A 19,073-nucleotide genomic window follows, 5' to 3' on the forward strand; every position below is an offset into this window, starting at 1 on the left:
TCGTGTGTCCCCCCTGGCCCTGCTTTTGCTCTCACACCAGCCGCCTGCTGCTCCCAGTGCTCCCAGTAAAGCTTCCCAGTTCTCTGCAGTCCTGATTGTTGGGGGATATTGGAGGGGGGCTCTGAAAATCCTGGGAACAGGGAGGGTTTGGGCAACGTCAGCCCCCAAAATCCCACGTATCCAGGGCACCACAAAGCCAAACTCCAGCAATCCGGGACCCCTCAAAACCCACCTTGGACCCCCCCAAGCCGCGGGCAGAGTCAGCCCAAGCAGCAGTAGCCAATGGGAGCGAGCGCAGCTGACGCGTCATCAGTTGCCGGGCAGACCCGGCTCAAACTGAGCCCTCACCGAGACTCAGCCAATCAGAGAACGCCGCCGACTCGATTTTGGGGACACGTCGAAGCTCCGGGACAGCCGGATCGCCGTTTTTGGGTTCAGCGGAGCTGCGGGACCCCTGGATGCCCATTTGTGGGTTCCCCTGAGCTCCCACCTGCCCCGCACCCCACGGACCTCCCAGAACCCCCCACCCCCGGGGCTGCAGTGCCCCGAACGGCCTCAGCCAATCAGAAAGCGCCGACGCGAACTGTGGCCAATCAGAGCGCACACTGCTGATGACTCATCAGTTGCCGGGAAGACGCGACGCTAAACGAGCCCGAACTTTGCGCTCAGCCAATCAGAGCGCGTCCAAAACAGCCCAAAAACGGCTCCGCCCGGCTGGTTTTGGGGTGTCAGCCCCTGCCCGGCGCTGGGGATGGAGCGTGTGCGGGGAGCTGGGGCCGTACTGGTGGTACTGGTGGTGCTGGGAGCCCCCCGGCTGCGGGCGAGGAGCTCTCGGGTGAGCGGGGGGGGCGGGAAGGGGGAAAGAGGAGAGAAAAGAGGGGTGGGAACCCTAAAAGTGAGCACGAGAGGGGGTTGGAACCCTCGGAATTAGTGGGAGGGAAGTGGGAGCCCCAAACTGAGCGCGGGGGGGTCTGGGGATTGGGAGGACAGTGGGAAAAGGGTGGGAGAGGGGCAAAAGGGGGGTAGGAGAGCAGGAAGAGGGGTGCCATGGGGGTCCCTCTGTGTCCCCCATCACTGGATCCCTGCAGTGGTTTCCTGAAGGTTTGGGGGGGTGTCGGATCCGCACTGGGGAGTCCTCAATCCCCCTGTCCATCCCAGGGGGCTGATGAGGGGTTCCCCCAAGTTAAGAGCCGGTGACGTGGCGGCTGTGGGGCAGAGGGGGGTGGGAAAGGGGGATCCGGGGTGGCCCCCGAGCTCCCAACCTGCTGTGGGAGGCTAGGGGATGATGGTGGGGACAGGGTACCCCCTGACCCGTGTCCTGCACACACAGGGGTGTTCCAGGAGTTGAGAAACCAGGAGTGTCACTTCATCAACGGCACCGAGCAGGTGAGGTTTGTGGAGAGGAAAATCTACAACCGGAAGCAGTTCATGCACTTCCACAGCGATGTGGGGGTCTTTGTAGGGGACACCCCCTTTGGGGAGATCCAGGCCGGGCACTGGAACAGCCAACAGGACGTGCTGGAGCACAGACAGGCTGCAGTGGACACGTTCTGCCGGCACAACTACGAAGTGTTCACCCCGTTCATTGTGAACCGCAGAGGTGAGCGCGGGGCAGAGCGGGTCCCCTCGGGAATTCCTCTGCCACGGGAACGACCCTGGAGCCCCTCAAACCCTCCTTGGGAATCACCCCTGACCCCTCAGCTCTTCTTGTGCCCATCCTCGTGGCCTTGTGCCCCCTCCCAGTGCCCCCAAATCCATCCCAGTCTCCTGTTGCCCCTTATTCCATTGCGATCCATTCCAGTTTCTTCCAGTGTCCCCCAGTCCACCCCAGTCTCTCCCAGTGACCCCCCGCATCTCCGCCTCGCTAGGGCCACCCCTCTCCCTCCCCTCAGCCAATCAGAGCGCGTCTCTCCGATGACTCATTAGTTGCTGGGCAGACCCGCAGAGTAGAGTTCCCTCTCCAGGACTCAGCCTCCCAGTCCCGCTCAGGCCCTTCCCAGTCCTTCCCAGTCCCTCCCAGTCATTCCCATTACCTCTCACTCCACTCCCAGACCCTCTCAGTCCATTCCCAGTCGTTCTCAGTTCACTCCCACATCTCCCAACTCTCTCCCCAGTGACGCCCCTGGCCCATCCCCTTCTACCCCAGTCCATTCCCAGTCCCTCCCACTGCCATCCCAGTCCCTCCCAGTGCCATCCAAACCCCTACCAATGTCCTACAAGCCCTCTGCCCTCTCTCCCCAGTGCCCCCCAGCTCAGCCCAGTGTCTCCCCCGTCTCTCCCAGTGCCCCCCAGCATGTCCATCTCGCTGGTACCGTAGAGCTCCCAGCCCGGCCCCGGCCGCCTGCTCTGCTCTGTGATGGATTTCTACCCTGCGCTGGTGCAGGTGAGGTGGTTCCAAGATGGGCAGGAGCTGCCGGAGCACGTGGTGGCCACCGACGTGGTCCCCAACGGGGACTGGACCTACCAGGTGCTGGTGATGCTGGAAATCCCCCCCCGGCGCGGGGTCACCTACACCTGCCAGGTGGAGCACGTCAGCCTGGAGCACCCCCTCAGCCGGCACTGGGGTACGGCCCGGCCCCCCAGCATGGGGGGACACTGGCAGGGGGTCAGGGGTCTGGGGAGCACTGGGGACACTGGGAGGCACTTTGGGGGGCAATGGAGAGGCTGAGGAGGAGGTTGGGGAGTCCTGGGAGGGCTGAGAGAGGCTTTGTGGAATCGTGGGGGCGACTGGGAGGGAGCTTGGGGGAGCCTGGGTGGGATGGGAGGGAGTCTGGGGGGGGCTTGGGGTGACTGGGAGGGGGTTGGGGAAGTGCTGGGGGGCTGGGAAGGGACTCGGAGGGGTTCAGGAGGGTCCCGGGGGTGATGGGAGGGGGGTTGGAGGGTCCTAAAGGGGTTGGGAGGGGTTTTGTGGGATCCCCGAGGGGCTGGGAAGGGACTGGCAGGAGGTTTCAGGGGGCCCTGGGTGGGCAGGGGGAGACCAGGACAGGGCTTTGTGAGGTCCTGGGTGGTCTCTGGGAGGTTTTGGGCGTCCTGACCCCCCGGCTCCCCCTAGAGATGCCACAGAACACCGTCCACAGCAAGATCCTGGTGGGGGTCGGGGGCTTCGTGTTGGGTTTCGTCTTCCTGGCAGTGGGGTTCGGCTTCTACCTGCGGGAGAAGGTAAAGGGGTGTCCCTGGGGGTCGTGTCCCCCCTTCCCCAGAGCATGTGAGCCCCCCCAGCCCACTGTCACTCCCTTTTCTCTCCCAACAGAGCTCCTGAACTGGCGGCAGCCACAGCCCCTCCCCGTGGCCTCGGGCCCAGCTGGGATCCCCCAATCCATCCCCACCCGGAGTTTGGGGGATCGTGTGTCCCCCCCGGCCCTGCTTTTGTTCTCACACCAGCCGCCTGCTGCTCCCAGTGCTCCCAGTAAAGCTTCCCAGTTCTCTGCAGTCCTGATTGTTGGGGGATATTGGAGGGGGGCTCCGAAAATCCTGGGAACGGGAAGGGGTTTGGGCAACGTCAGCCCTCCAAAATCCCACGTATCCAGGGCACCACAAAGCCAAACTCCAGCAACCTGGGACCCCTCAAAACCCACCTTGGACCCCCCAAGCCGCGGGCAGAATCATCCCAAGCAGCAGCAGCCAATGGGAGCGAGCGCAGCTGGCGCGTCATCAGTTGTTGGGCAGACCCGGCCCAAACTGAGTCCTCACCGAGCTCAGCCAATCAGAGAACGCGTTCCACTCGGTTTTGGGTACATGTCGGAGCTCCGGAACAGCCGGATCGCCGTTTTTGGGTTCAGCAGAGCTGCGGGACCCCTGGGTGCCCATCTGTGAGTTCCCCTGAGCTCCCACCTACCCCGCACCCCACGGACCCCCGAAAACCCTCCACCCCCGGGGCTCCAGCGCCCCGAACATCCTTTAGCCAATCAGAAAGCGCCGACGCGGACTGTGGCTAATCAGAGCGAGTCTTGCTGATGACTCATCAGTTGTCGGGAGGACGCCCCGCAAAACGGGTCCCAAGTTTGCGCTCAGCCAATCAGAGCGCACCCAAAACAGCCCCAAAACGGCCCCGCCCGGCTGGTTTTGGGGTGTCAGCCCCTGCCCGGCGCTGGGGATGGAGCGTGTGCGGGGAGTTGGGGCCGTACTGGTGGTGCTGGGAGCCCCCCCGGCTGCGGGCGAGGAGCTCTCGGGTGAGCGGAGGCGGGGGGCGGGCGGGAAAGGGGGAAAGAGGAAAGAAAAGAGGGGGGAAGCCTCAAAAGTGAGTGTGAGGGGGTTGGAACCCCGGAATTAGTAGGAGGGAAGTGGGAACCCCAAACTGAGCGCGAGGGGGTCTGGAGATTGGGAGGATGGTGGGAAAGGGGTGGGAAAGGGGGAAAAGAGGGGTGGGAGAGCAGGAAGAGGGGTGTCGTGGGGTTCCCTCGGTGTCCCCAATCACTGAACCCCTGCAGCGGTTACCTGAGATTCTGGGGATGGGGTCGGATCCGCACTGGGGGGTCCCCGACCCCCTATCCATCTCCGGGGGCTGATGGGGGTTCCCCCAGCCAAGAGCCGGTGCTGCGGGGGCCGTGGGGCAGAGGGGGTGGGAAAGGGGGGTCCGGGGTGACCCCTGAGCTGCCGACCTGCTGTGTGGGATTGGGGGATAATGGGGGGGGAGGGGCGGGGTAGCCCCTGACCCGTGTCCTGCACACACAGGGGTGTTCCAGGAGTTGATAAAGCACGAGTGTCGCTTCATCAGTGGCACCGAGCAGGTGAGGTTCGTGGACAGGTACATCTACAACCGGGAGCAGTTCGTGCACTTCGACAGCGATGTGGGGGTCTATGTGGGGGACACCCCATATGGGGAGTTCAAGGTCAGGCACTGGAACAGCCAACAGGACGTACTGGAGTTCAAACTGGCTGAGGCGAACTGGTTCTACTGGAAAAGCTACGAGGTGTCCACCCCGTTCCTTGTGAACCGCAGAGGTGAGCGCGGGGCAATGCGGGTCCCCTTGGGAATTCCCCTGCCCCGGGAACGACCCTGGAGCACCTCAAACCCTCCCTGGGAATCACCCCTGACCCCTCAGCCCTCCCTGTACCCAATCCCGTGGCCTTTTGCCCCCTCCCAGTTCCTCCAAGTCCACCCCAGTCTCTCCCAGTGCCCCCCACTCCATCCTAGTCTCTCCCAGTGCTCCGCCACGTCTCCACCCCACTGGTGCCACCCAGCTCCCACCCTTCAGTCAACCAGAGCACGTCTCCTCAATGACCCCTCAGTTGCCGGGCAGACCCGCAGGGCAGAGTTCCCTCTCCAGGACAGCCTCGGAGTCCCACTCGGGTCCTTCCCAGTCCCTCCCAGTCCTTCTAGTCATTCCCAGTCCTTCCCAGACCCTCTAACTCCACTCCCAGACCCTCTCAGTCCATTCCCAGTCGTTCTCAGTTCAATCTCACATCTCCCAACTCTCTCCCCGGTGCCCCCCCAGCCCATTCCCTTCTACCCCAGTTTATTCCCACTCCCTCCCAGTGCCATCCCAGTCCCTTCCAGTGTCATCCAAACGCCTACCAATGCCCTACAAATCCTCTCCCTTCTCTGCCAGTGCTCCCCAGCTCAGTCCAGTGTCTCCCCCGTCTCTCCCAGTGTCCCCTAGCGTGTCCATCTCGCTGGTGCCGTCGAGCTCCCAGTCCAGCCCCGGCCCCTGCTCTGCTCCGTGATGGATTTCTACCCTGCCCGGTGCAGGTGAGGTGTTCCAGGATGGGCAGGAGCTGCCGGAGCACGTGGTGGCCACCGACGTGGTCCCCAACGGGGACTGGACCTACCAGGTGCTGGTGATGCTGGAAATCCCCCCCCGGCGCGGGGTCACCTACACCTGCCAGGTGGAGCACGTCAGCCTGGAGCACCCCCTCAGCCGGCACTGGGGTATGGCCTGGCCCCCCCAGCACCAGGGGGACACTGGCAGTGAGGCCAGGGATCTGGGAGAGCACTGGGGACACTGGCAGGCACTTTGGGGGCAATGGAGAGGCTGAGGAGGAGGTGTGGGGAGTCCTGGGAGGGCTGAGAGGGGCTGTGGGGAGTCCTGGGATAACTGGGAGGGAGTTTGGGGAGCCTGGGAGGGATGGGAGGGAGGCTGGGGGGGGCTTGGAGTGACTGGGAGGGGGTGGGGAAGTGCTGGGGGGCTGGAAAGGGACTGGGAGGGGTTCAGGGGTGTCCTGGGGATGATGGGAGGGGGTTGGAGGCTCTTAAAGGGGATGGGAGGGGCTTTGTGGGATCCCCGAGGGGCTGGGAAGGGACTGGCAGGAGGTTTCAGGGGATGCTGGGTGGGCTTGGGGAGACCAGGACAGGGTTTTCAGGGGGTCCTGGATGGTCTCTGGGAGGTTTTGGGGGTCCTGACCCCCCCGGCTCCCCCAGAGATGCCACAGGACACCGTCCGCAGCAAGATCCTGGTGGGGGTCGGGGGCTTCGTGTTGGGTTTCGTCTTCCTGGCGCTGGGGCTCGGCTTCTACCTGCGGGAGAAGGTAAAGGGGGTCCCCGGGGTCGTGTCCCCCTTCCCCAGAGCGTGTGTGCCCCCTGCCCCCAGCCCGCTGTCACCCCCTTTTCTCTCCCCACAGAGCTCCTGAGCTGGCGGTGGCCGCAGCCCCTCCCCGTGGCCTCGGACCCAGCTGGGACCCCCAGTCCATCCCCACCTGGAGTTTGGGGGTCGTGTGTCCCCCTGACCCTACTTTTGTTCTCACACCAGCCACCTGCTGCTCCCAGTGCTCCCAGTAAAGCTTCCCAGTTCTCTGCAGTCCTGGTGTTGAAGGGCAGGTGCCCTCCCAAAGCCCCCCAGAATCAGCTTATGCCAATTGTACAATGGTTGGCACCTGTTGTCTTTCTGCTCCCAGGAGCGTGTATTTTTCTGCCATGTCTGGTTCAATGTTTTCACAGCTTATTGGCTCAAACTGTATCTGCTTTGTTTAAAGAAAAAGGGGGAAGTGTAGGGATTTTAGTGCTAATATACAGGATATGCTGCAGTTGTGAGAACATAGCCTGATATTGCTAACTAGAGGATATGCTACTATCAGAATATAATCTTATGTTTCAATTCTGAAAACATGATCTGTTGTTCTGATGGCATTGTGATGGCACCAGGATGTGAAAGATCTACCGAGAGAAACAGTAGCAAAACTAGAAATAAAAAACAGGGTCTCAGTACCGGCTATCAAAGTGGGAAAGGACATAAAGAATGTTAAAGAAACAAAGCTGATAGAAGAGTATTGTTAGAAAACTGGATAAAAGACTGCTTGATTCCAATAAACGGCGTTCTGTGATCATCACATTGGTGTGCTGAGTCGTCCGTGCTCGCATGAAAACCCCCCAGGCAGATGCCCTCCCAAAGGCCCCCAAACATCCCTGACATCCCCAGTGATGTCACCACTGTCCCTCTGATGTCACTGGTGTTCCCAATGATGTCACAGCTGTCCAACTGATGTCATTGCAGTCCCTGTGATGTCACCAGACAGTTGTGATGTCATTGGTCTCCAGTGATGTTGCTGCTGTCCCCATGGATGTCACCACTGTCCCTGTGATGTCACTGCTGTCCCCAGGGGTGGTCCTTCTATCCCCAGTGATGTCACCACTGTCCCCTGTGATGTCACCGCTGTCCCAAGTGGTAGCACCATGTCCCCCTGATGTCACTGATGTCCCTGTGATGTCACCAGACCCCTGTGAGGTCACTGGTCTCCTGTGATGTCACCACTATAACCTCTGATGTCACCAATGTCCCCAATGACATCACTGCTGTCCCTATGATGTCACCACTGTCCCTTTGATGTCACCACTGTCCCTTTGATGTCACCAATGCCCCTGTGATGTCACTGGTCTCCAGTGATGTCACTGCTGTCCCCATAGGTGTCACCACTGTGCCCTGTTATGTCACTGCTGTCCCCAGGGGTGGTCCCTGTGTCTCCAATGATGTCATCAGTTCCCTGTGATGTCACTGGTTCCCAATGATTTCACCAATGTCCCTGTGATGTCACCACTATCCCCTGTGATGGCACCAATGACACCGATAATGTCACTGGTGTCTCTGTAATTTTACTCCTGGCCTTGTAAAGTCATCCGATGTCCCCTGTGATGTCAAAGATGTCCCCGATAATGTCACTGGTGTCTCTGTGGTGTCATCACTGTCCCCTTGTGATGTCAACAATGTCACCAGTGATGTCCTGCTGTCTCTGTGATGTCACCACTGTGCTGAGCCATGGCACCGTGTCCCCGTCCTGTCACTGATGCCAGTGATTTCCCTGTGACATCACAGCAGTCCCCTGTGATGTCACTGGTCCCCAGTGATGTCACCACTTTCCCCTGTGATGTCAACAGTGACCCTGATGATGTCACTGGGGTCATTGTGATGTCACCCCTGTCCTTGTGAAGTCACTGAAGTCCCCTGTGATATCACCGATGTCCCTGTGACATCAGGGCTGTGCTTTTGTTTTCAGCAGTCCCCTGTGATGTCACTGGTCCCCAGTGATGTCACTGCTGTCTCTGTGATGTCATCACTGTCCCCAGCGGTGGCTCCATGTCCCCATGATGTCACTGATTTCCCTGTGACATCAGGGCTGTCCTTTTTTGTCGCTAGTCCCTGTGATGTCACTGATCCTGAATGATGTCACCAATGTCCCTATCATGTCACCAGTGCCCTGTGATGTCACTGGTCCCCAGTGATGTCACTGCTATCCCCAGGGGTGGCACCATGTCCCTGTAATGCCACTGGTCTCCAGGGATGTCACCGCTGTCCCTGTGATGTCACCATTGTCCCTGATGATGTCACTTCTGTCCCTGTGACATCACTGCTGTCTATTTGATGTCTGTGATGTCCCTGCGATGTCACCACTGTTGTCACTGGTCCTCTGTGATGTCACCAATGTCCCCAGAGGTAGCACCAGTGACCTTTGATGTCACTGGTGTCCCTGTGATGTCACTGCTGTCCCCGGGGGTGTCAGCAGTGTCCCCAATGATGTCACTTCTGTCCCTTCAATGGCACCGCTGTCCCAGTGATGCCACTGGGCCGCCGATGATGTCACCAGTCCCTGTGATGTCACCAGCATATCCAGTGATGTCATCAATGTCCCCAATTATGTCTCTACTGTCCCTGTAATTTCATTGATGTTCCAAATGATGTCAAAACTAACCCAGTGATGTCACCAGACACCTGTGATGTCATTGGTCCCCAGTGATGTCACTGCTATCCCCACAGTTGTCACCACTGTCCCCTGTTATGTCACTGCTGTTCCCAGGGGTACTCCCTGTGTCCACAATGATGTCACTACTGTCACTGTGATGTCATAGCTGTCCCCAGCAGTGTCACCATCTCCCTGTGATGTCACCAGACCCCTGTGATGTCACTGGTCTCCAATGATGTCACCAAAGTCCCTGTGACATAACTGCTGTTCCTCTAATGTCACTGGTGTTTATTGATGTCACTGCTGTTCCCACGGGTGTAACCACTGTCCCCTGTGATGTCACCGCTGTCCCCAGGGTGTCACTCATGTCCTGTGGGAGGCACTACTGTCCCTGAGATGTCACTGGTCCCCAATGATGTCACTGCTGTCCCTGTGATGTCACAGATGTCCCTGTGATGTCAATGGTGTTCCAGGTGTGGTCCCTGTGTACCCAATGATGTCACAATTGTCTTCAATAATGTCACCACTGTCCACTGTTATGTCACTGGTGTCTCTGTGATGTCACCCCTCACCTTGTGAAATCACCGCTGTCCCCTCTGATGTCACTGATGTCCCTGTGACATCATCTCTGTCTGTTTGTTGTCACCAGTCCCCTGTGATGTCACTGGCCCCCAGTGATGTCACTGCTGTCCCCATGATGTCACCACTGTCCCTAGTAGTGCCACCATGTTCTTGTGATTTCACTGGTGTCTCGGTTTTTTCACCAAACCTCTGCCAGGTCACCGATGTCCCTGTGACATCACGGCTGTCCCTTTGTTGTCACCAGTCCCCTGTAATTCCATTGGTCCCCAATGATGTCACCAATATCACTGTGATGTCATCAGTGTCACCAATGATGTCACTGGTGTCTCTGTGATGTCACCCTTGTCCTTGTGAAGTCACCGATGTCCCCAGTGATATCACTGATGTTGACACTATATCATGGCTGTCTCTTTGTTGTCAAAATTCCCCTGTGATGTCACTGGTCCTCAATGATGTCACTGCTATACCTGTGATGTCACCAATGTCCCTGGTGATGTCACTGTTCTCCCTGTGATGTCACAATTGTCCCCAGCAGTGGTACCATGTCCCCATGATGTCACCGCTGTCCCTGTGATGACACCACTGTTCCCTTGATGTCACCAGTGTCTCTGATGATGTCACTGGTGTCTCTGTGATGTCACCCTTGTCCCTGTGAAGTCACAAATATCCACAATGATGTCACCAATGTCCATGTTATATCACGGCTGCCCCTTTGTTTTCACCAGTCTTCTGTGACATCACTGGTCCCCAGTAATGTCACTGCTTTCACTGTCATGTCACCATTGTCACCAATGATGTCACTGGTGTCTCTGCGATGTCACCCCTGTCCTTGTGAAGTCACGGCTGCCCCTTTGTTTTCACCAGTCTTCTGTGATGTCACTGGTCCACAACCATGTCACTGATGTCCCTGTAATGTCACCACTCTCCCCTGTGATGTCCCCAATGTCCCCCATGATATCACTGGTGTTTCTGTGTTGTTATCCAGGTCCCCTGTCATTGATGTCAGTGATGTCCCTGTGACATCACGGCTTTCCCTTTGTTGTCACCAGTCCCCAGTGACACCATTGCTGTCTCTGTGATGTCACCACTGTCCCCAATGGTAGCACCATGTCCCTGTGATGTCACCAAAGTCCCTGTGACATCACAGTTTTCCCTTTGTTGGCAACAGTAGCCTATGATATCACAGGTTCCTCTGTGATGTCACCACTGTCCTCTGTGATGTCACCACTGTCCCCAATGATATCACTGGTGTCTCTGTGTTGTCACCTTCACCCTCTGTGATGTCACCAATGTCCCTGTGACATCACAGCTTTCCCATTGTTGTAAGCAGTCCCCTGTGACATCACTGGTCTCCAATGATGTCATTGCTGTCCCAGCAGTGCCACCATGTCCCTGTGATGTGATCAATGTCCCTGTGATGTCACCAGACCCCTTTGATGTCACCAATGTCCCTGTGACATCACTGCTGTACCTCTGTTGTGTCATTGATGTCACTGGTCCCCAATGAGGTCCCTGCTGTCTCTGTGATGTCACCACTCCCTGTTATGTCACCAATGTCCCTGATGATGTCACTGGTATCTCTGTGATGTCACCACGGTCCCCTGTGATTTCACCAATAGCCCTGTGACATCACGGCTGTCCCTTTGTTGTCAGCAGCCCCCTGTGAGGTCACTGGTCTCCAATGCTGTCACCGATGTCCCTGGGATGTCACCACTATCCCCTGTAATGCCACCAGTGTCCCCAATGATGTCAGTGGTGTCACTGTGATGTCATACCTGGCCTTGTGATGTCACCGATGTCCCCTGTCATGTCACAGATGTCCCCGTTGATGTCAGTGGTGTCTCTGTGGTGTCATCACTGTCCCCTGTGATGTCACCACTGTCCCCTATGATGTCACCAGTGTCACCAATGATGTCACTGGTGTCTCTGTGATGTCACCCGTCTTTCTGAAGTCACCCATGACTCCAGTGATGTCACCCATGTCCCTGGAATGTCACCACTATCCCCTGTGATGTCACCAGTGACACTAATAATGTCACTGGTGTCTCTGTGAGGTCATCCCTGGCCTTGTGAAGTCACTGAAGTCCCCCGTGATGTCACTGATGTCCCTGTGACATCACAGTTGTTCTTTTTGTTGTCATCAGTCCCCTGTGATGTCATTGGTCACCAGTGATGTCACTGCTTTCTCTGTGATGTCACCACTGTCCCCAGTGGTGGCATTATGTCCTTGTGATGTCATTGATTTCCCTCTGATGTCACCAGACGCCTTTGATGTCAGTGGCACCATGTCCTCGTTATGTCACCAATGTTGCTGTGATGTCACCAGACCCCTTTGGTGTCGTCGATGTCCCTGTGACATTGCAGCTGTCCCTTTCTTGTCACCAGTCCCCTGGGACATCACTGGCTCCCAGTGATATCACTGATGTCTGTGTGATGTCACCACTGCCCCCTGTGATGTCATCAATGTTCCCAATGATATCACTCGTGTATCTTTGTGTTCACCTTCACCCCCTGTGATGTCACCAATGTCCCTGTGACCGCACAGCTTTGCTGTAAGCAGTCCCTTGTGACATCACTGGTCTTCAATGATGTCACTGCTGTGCCTGTGATATCACCACTGTCCCCAGCAGTGCCACCATATCCCTGTCATGTGACCAATGTTTTTGTGACATCACTGCTGTCCCTCTGTTGTCACTCTGATGTCACTGGTAACCAGTGATGTCCTTGCTGTCTCTGTGATGTCACCATTGCCCCCATTGATGTCAGTGGTGTCTCTGTGGTGTCATCACTGTCCCCTGTGATGTCACCAATGTCCCTGTTGATGTCACTGGTGTCTCTGTGGTGTCATCACTGTCCCCTGTGATGTCACTGTTCCCGAATGATGTAACCTCTGTCCCTGTGATGTCACCACTGTCCCCTGTGACATCAGCAATGTCCCCGATGGTGTTATTGGTGTCTCTTTAATGTCAACCCTTTCCTTATGAAGATACCGATGTCCCTGTGACATCAGGGTTGTCCCTTTGTTGTCAGCAGTCCCATGTGATATCACTGGGGACCATGTCTCTGTGTGTTGTGGTTTTGCTCTGTGTTGGCCTCCAGGGCTGGGCCTACCCCCCTCCTGGGCTAAGACCGGAGGCTGGGGCTTACCCAGACCCTGAAGGTTTTCTCTTCCATGGACTTGCAAGGGGGACACTTGCCTACCATGGATCTTCTTCCACGGGGTTACAGGGGATATGGCTTATGAGTCCATCCCTGTTTTCTGTGGAGGTCCCTCCCCATGGGAGAACAGTCCTTGATAGACCTCTCCGGCATGGGTCTAGCATGGATCCCTCACTTGGATCCCAAGCTTACCCGAGCCGTTTGCTCCGGCGTAAGTTCTCTCTCTCAGGGTCATAAATCTTCAGCAGCAGCATGGATCTCTCACTGATATCCCAAGCTCACCCAAGCTGTCTTCACTCCAGAGTAAGCCTCATCCCTTTCAGGATCATAAATCTTCAACAGGACTCTGCCTCAATTCAGTCCTTCTCATGAAGTCTCGGTTTCCTTGTACATCCACAAGCTCTTTTGTGAGCCGTATGTGGGTCTCCTTACCTCAACAAACTTCTACAGGTGTCAGGGATTATTTTTTAGTCTTTTCCCTGCTGAAGGGAGAGAGTGAAAGGGGGAAGAAGCAGCCTCCCTTTCCAACTTTCCTTCTCTCTCCTGTGGCTGCCAGCTTTGACCTTGGATACTTCGTTATCTCTTTGCCGGAATTCTTTGCAGCAGTTTCTGTCCAAGTAGTCAGTCCTCTAAAGTTTTTTTTTTCTCCATTTTTTTTATTCCATGAGGTTCCACGGTGTCACAGTGGTCCCTTATGCTCCATAGGCCCTGCTCTGTGACCATGGTCCCTTGATTCCAGAAGATTCCCATATGTCACACATGCTCCTGAGGATTCCATGAGGTTCTGTGGTGTCCCAATTTCACAGTGATTCCATCAGGTCCAGAGTGTCCCAGCACTCCTTTGAATCCAGGAGGCCCTGCAGTGTCACAATGGCCCTTGGTGCTGTGAGGTTGCCCAGGGTCACAATGGCCCCTTTGTCTCCACATGGCCCTGCAGTGTCACAGTGTCACAGTGTCACAATGTCACAGTGTCACAATGCCCCCTTGATTCCAGGAGGTTCAGCACCTTCCCGGGACTCTTTTGGTTCTGTGACGCCCTGGAGTGTCATCAAGGCCCCTGGATTCTGTGAGCTGCCCTTTGGCTCCATAAGGCCTTGCACTGTGACAATGGCCCTTGGATTCCAGGAGGTTCCAAAGTGTCACAATGGCCCTGATACCAAAAGGCAGCAGAAACAAACACCTCCACCCCAATTTGTAAGTGTTAAGAAGCAGGAATTGTTCTTTATTCAGCAATAGACATTGGCAGGGAATCTCCTCTAACAGAAGGTGCCAAATGAGAGATGGACAGGGCTTCTTATTGCACAAAAGGGTTACATATTCATTAGATGTGCAGATTTGCTTAATGCATATTTATTAGTTTGCTTCACACAGTCACCCCCCTGGAGGTCCTTCTTTGTTCCTTCCAGGCTTCCTCTGTTGCCGTGCCCTCAGTTCTTGAGCAGGCACATCGTCATCCTGTTCCACCACCAAAAACTGTTACGTTTGTTCTTCCCCTTATCTGGGGACACAGAGCTTATTGACATCCTGTTAGTTTGAGTTACATCCCTGATCTAAATCTCCAGGACTTCTCAGATTACATTGTTCCATATTTGGGCATTCTGTGAGTCAAGTTCTATTTCTCCCATCACCATCCCATGGCAAGGGAAGGACATCCAGGGAATCAGGCCCAGTCAGCGTGGGGTTGGGAAAGGCAGGTCCTACCTGACCAACCTGGTGTCATTCTGTGACAAATGACCCTTCAGCATCTGAGGGAAAGGCTGGGGATGTGTCTGTCCTGACTTCAGTAAAGCCTTTGACCCCATCTCCCACAGCATCTCCTGCACAAACTGGCTGCTCATGGCCTGGACGAGGGAACTGTTTGCTGGGGGAAAAACTGGCTGATGGCCCAGGGAGTGGTGGGGAATGGAACTAAATCCAGGTGGGGCCGGTCACTAGTGGGGTTCCCAAGGGCTCAGGGTTGGGGCTGCTCCTGTTTAACATCGTTCTTGGTGATCTGGATAAGGGGATCGAGTGCCCCCTCAGGAAATTGGTGGATCCCATGAAGTTGGGTGTGAGTGTGGATCTGCTGGAGGGCAGGAAGGCTCTGAAGAGGGGTCTGGACAGGCTGCATCAATCAGGCCAAGTGTCAGGGCCTGCACTTGGGTCCCAACAAGCCCCTGGAATGCTCCAGGCTGGGGGCAGAGGGGCTTGAGAGCTGCTCAGCAGGAAGGGACTTGGGGGTGCTGCTTGACAGTGCCTGGATATGAGCCAGAGTGTGCCCAGGGGGGCAAGAAGGCCAAGGGCACCCTGGCCTTTCTGGAGAACAGGGTGGCCAGCAGGACCAGGGCAGTGATTGTCCCTCTGTGCTGGGCACTGGGGAGGCCCCACCTCGAGTGCTGTGTCCAGTTCTGGCCCCTGAGTGCAAAAAGGCCCTGGAGGGGCTGGAGCGTGTCCAGAGAAGGGAACGGAGCTGGGGAAGGGCCTGGAAAACCTGTCTGATGAGGAGCAGCTGAGGGAACTGGGGTTCTTTAGTCTGCAGAAGAGGAGGCTCAGAGTGCACCTCATCTACAATGTGCTGCTCTGACAATGATCCAAAGCAAGGTTTTAGTGGGGAAGGGGGTCGGTCTCTTCTACAAAGCCTTTAGTGAAAGCAAGAGAGGAAATGGCCTTGAGTTGCCTTGGGTGAGGTTCAGATTAGATATTACAAAATTCTTTTTTCACTGAAGAGTGTTTAGGTGGTGGAACAAGTAGCCCAGGGAGGTGGTGGAGTCTCTGGAAGTGTTCAGATGGCATCTGGATATGGCACTTTGGGATATGGTTTAGGGGTGATTATGGTGGTGCTGGTTGACAGTTGGACCAGAAGATCTTGAAGGTCTCTTCCAACCTTGATGATTTTGTGATTCTCTGACCTGTCATCACAGTTTCCAGGTTTGTGCTCTAACAAGATCCTGAGGATGTTTTCTCAGTTGGGTCCCTCAGTGGGACCCATTAACACCACAAGAAACTTTACAGTTTGAATCTCACTTTGGTTTCTCAAGAGATTCCTGCAACTCTCCTCAGGGTCTGATGTTCAGGGACTCATCCCCAAAGCCCCTGAGGGTGATGAAATGCCTGGGGCTGTTGCTGTGCTGCTGAGCTGGGCCGGGCTCCTGGCACACAGGGAGCTCCTGGCAACCAAGAACAGCTTCAAAGAGACAGCTCTACTGGGGAGCAGCTCCTCTGCACAGCCCAGCAGGGCTGAGGGCACTGCCTGCAGCACCCAGGGCACAGGAGAGAAGGCAGAGAGGTGAGAGGCAGCCTGGGCTGGGAGGGGACTGAGCTCTCACTGCAGGAGAAACCTTCCCAGGATTTGAATGAAGAATTCTCTGGCTGGAGGACACTTAAACTTCCCTTCCTGGAGCGATCTCCTAAAGCTGCCACATCCCACAGCTTGTAGGATCTTTCAGAAGGCCTCTCCCAGTCCCTTCAGGGCAGAGGAAGTGGCCCTATGGCAGAGCAGGGCAGGAGCTGCAGGCAGCAAGGGCAGCCAGGAGAAGGGAGCAGGAGGTGAAAGGGATCCTGGGCTGGGAGGACAGGGCAGAGCTGCTCAGGGGAGGAACCTTGGCAGCCCTTTGGCACGGGAAGGCTGTGGCTGCAGAGCAGTGCAGGGGAGTTGCTGCAAGTGGCTCTTGCAGCTGCCAAAGGGCAGCCCTGGCAGAAGGTGTCAGGATGGCTGTGCTGGATTTGCTGGGGGGCAGCAGGAGAAGCTGCTGCAGAGCAGGACTTGCTGCTGCCCCATGGGAGGCCCAGGGCCAGAAGGTTCCCTGTGCCAGGGCTGGCTGTGGGGTGCGAAGGTGGGGGTGCAGCCAGGGGTGCCCAGGGCTGTGGGGCAGAGCAGGGTCCTGCCCCCCAGGGCTGTGTGTGCTGGGGCAGGGACTCTGCTGCCTGCCAGGGGCAGCTCTCAGCCTGGCCAAGGAGCTGCCACGGGGCTGGGGGAGAAGGGCTGTGGGCAAGGAGCAGTTACTGGTAGGGCAGAGTAGGGCAGAGTCCTTCTGATCTCCAAACTGTGCTGCAGGGATGAGGGCTGGTCACAGCTCCAGATCAAAGCAGGAAATTTCCCAGAAGGTATTTGCAAGAGGCACAGACCCACAGGGGGTACCTTGAAGAGAATGAACCAGTTCTTGCAGTGTTACACTCTGGGTTGTCTGGGTGCTCACTTTGACAGAGAAATTAATCTCTAAGCAGAGGAAGAGACACTGAAACTTGAACTGTGTTAGATTAGAAGGGAATTGAACCTGAGAGTATCAGACATCAAAACTGCCTTAGAGACATCACAAGTGTCACTTTTCCATCCTCCTCAGGGCTGCTCTGACTTTGCCATCAGAGCCTGGCCAGGCAGAGCTGCCCCTGGGCAGTGCCCTGTGCTGCTGGGAGGGCTCTGCAGGACAGAGCTGAGCCCCGAGGGCTGGGATGGGCTCTGGTAGCACTGCCAGGGCCCAGCCCTGGGCCCAGGGAAGCAGCTGCTGGCAGGGACAGCTCCATGCAGCAGAGCTCTGGGCAGGTAGTGGGGGGCAAGTGCCCCCATGGCCTGGGGGAGGGGGCGTTCAGGCAGCTCTGGGGGCCCTTCCCTGCAGCTCTGCTGGGCACTGTGTGCTGGGCCATAGAAATGAGGATTCCTGCACTGGAAAAGAAACTTCCTCAGGTGTGATGGTAAAAATAAAAAAGACAAGTACAATTATTCTCAGGAGAAACTAGCTTCTGCTCTTCATCCCCAGCTCTTCTGAGTCATGGGGGAAGAGAGGGAACTTCTGTATTTAAGGTCTGTAACATATGACATTCTTTGTGTGTGTGTGAGAGCTCTACCAGAAAAGTTCCATGTTGCACTGCAGCAGAGCAAAACTGACTCCTTGGTGTGCATTTGGTGATATTTGACACATCCATTTCCTTTTAAAAATGGAATTGTTTTTTCCCAGAGGTCTGTCCTAACTGTTTGCTCTCTTTTCCTTTTCTGAACAGACCCTGTGCTAAGAATTAGCAAATGTCCAACAGCAGCTCCATGGCCCAGTTCCTGCTCCTGGCATTCTCAGGCAGGCGGGAGCTGCAGCTGCTGCACTTCTGGTTCTTCCTGGGCATCTCCCTGGCTGCCCTCCTGGGCAATGGCCTCATCCTCAGCGCCGTAGCCTGCGACCAGCACCTGCACACCCCCAGGGACTTCTTCCTGCTGCACCTCTCCCTCACAGACCTGGGCTGCATCTGCACCACTGTGCCCAAAGCCATGCACAACTCCCTCTGGGGTACCACAACCATCTCCTACACAGGATGTGCTGCACAACTCTTTTTCCTTTTCTTCTTCATGTCAGCAGAGTATTTCCTCCTGACCATCATGTGCTACGACCGCTACGTTGCCATCTGCAAACCCCTGCACTACGGGACCCTCCTGGGCAGCAGAGCTTGTGCCCACATGGCAGCAGCTGCCTGGGCCTCTGGGTTTCTCTATTCTCTGCTGCACACAGCCAATACATTTTCCCTGCCCCTGTGCCAGGGCAATGCCCTGGGCCAGTTCTTCTGTGAAATCCCACACATCCTCAAGCTCTCCTGCTCACACTCAGGCTACCTCAGGGAAATTGGGCTCATTGTGGTTAGTGCCTGTTTAGCATTTGGTTGTTTCATTTTCATTGTTTTCTCCTATGTGCAGATCTTCAGGGCTGTGCTGAGGATCGCCTCTGAGGAGGGATGGCACAAAGCCTTTTCCATGTGCCTCCCTCACCTGGTTGTGGTCTCCCTGTTCCTCAGCACTGGCACATTATCCAACCTCAAGCCCCCTTCCATCTCCTCTCCATCGCTGGACCTTGTGGTGTCAGTTCTGTACTCAGTGGTGTCTCCAGCACTGAACCCCCTCATCTACACCCTGAGGAACCAGGAGCTCAAGGATGCCCTGAGGAAAATGATTACTGGATTCTTTTCAGGAGCAAAAAGCTGCCTGTTTTCTTGTGTGTAGCATTCAGAACGGAACTCACTACTAGCCCAGTCTTCCTGCTGAAATTTTTCGTGGTGGCCATTGTGTTCTTCTTGCAATAATTTTCTTTGCAATAAATACTTTTAGACACCTGCCTTCTAATTTAGTATCTACCAACTGAATTTTTCCCAGAGATGTATAAATGAAGAATTGTGCTCTCTGAGTATTTAAACAAAATAAAGGACCCTGCAGTGCCTTCTTTTTTCAAGACACTTCTTCTTAGCTGTTCCTAAAGGACAGCACACTGCAG

At 56.1% G+C, this 19,073-nt stretch overlaps 1 protein-coding gene and 2 pseudogenes across 1 annotated transcript; all 3 read left to right on the forward strand.

Moving 5' to 3' along the window:
• Positions 1–751: 751 nt before the first annotated feature.
• LOC126652400 (class II histocompatibility antigen, B-L beta chain-like) lies at positions 752–3,823 on the forward strand (annotated as a pseudogene).
• A 270-nt stretch (positions 3,824–4,093) lies between these two features.
• LOC126652397 (class II histocompatibility antigen, B-L beta chain-like) lies at positions 4,094–17,835 on the forward strand (annotated as a pseudogene).
• Positions 17,836–17,845: 10 nt separating this feature from the next.
• On the forward strand, positions 17,846–18,805 carry LOC126652398 (olfactory receptor 14J1-like). Its single transcript, XM_050339138.1, has one exon. It carries the CDS (start codon positions 17,846–17,848, stop codon positions 18,803–18,805), a length of 960 nt encoding a protein of 319 aa, XP_050195095.1.
• The last annotated feature ends 268 nt before the right edge of the window (positions 18,806–19,073 follow it).

This window comes from Myiozetetes cayanensis, unplaced genomic scaffold (genome assembly GCF_022539395.1).
Source record: "Myiozetetes cayanensis isolate MyiCay16 unplaced genomic scaffold, myiCay2020 scf819, whole genome shotgun sequence".
NCBI classification, from domain to species: domain Eukaryota; kingdom Metazoa; phylum Chordata; class Aves; order Passeriformes; family Tyrannidae; genus Myiozetetes; species Myiozetetes cayanensis.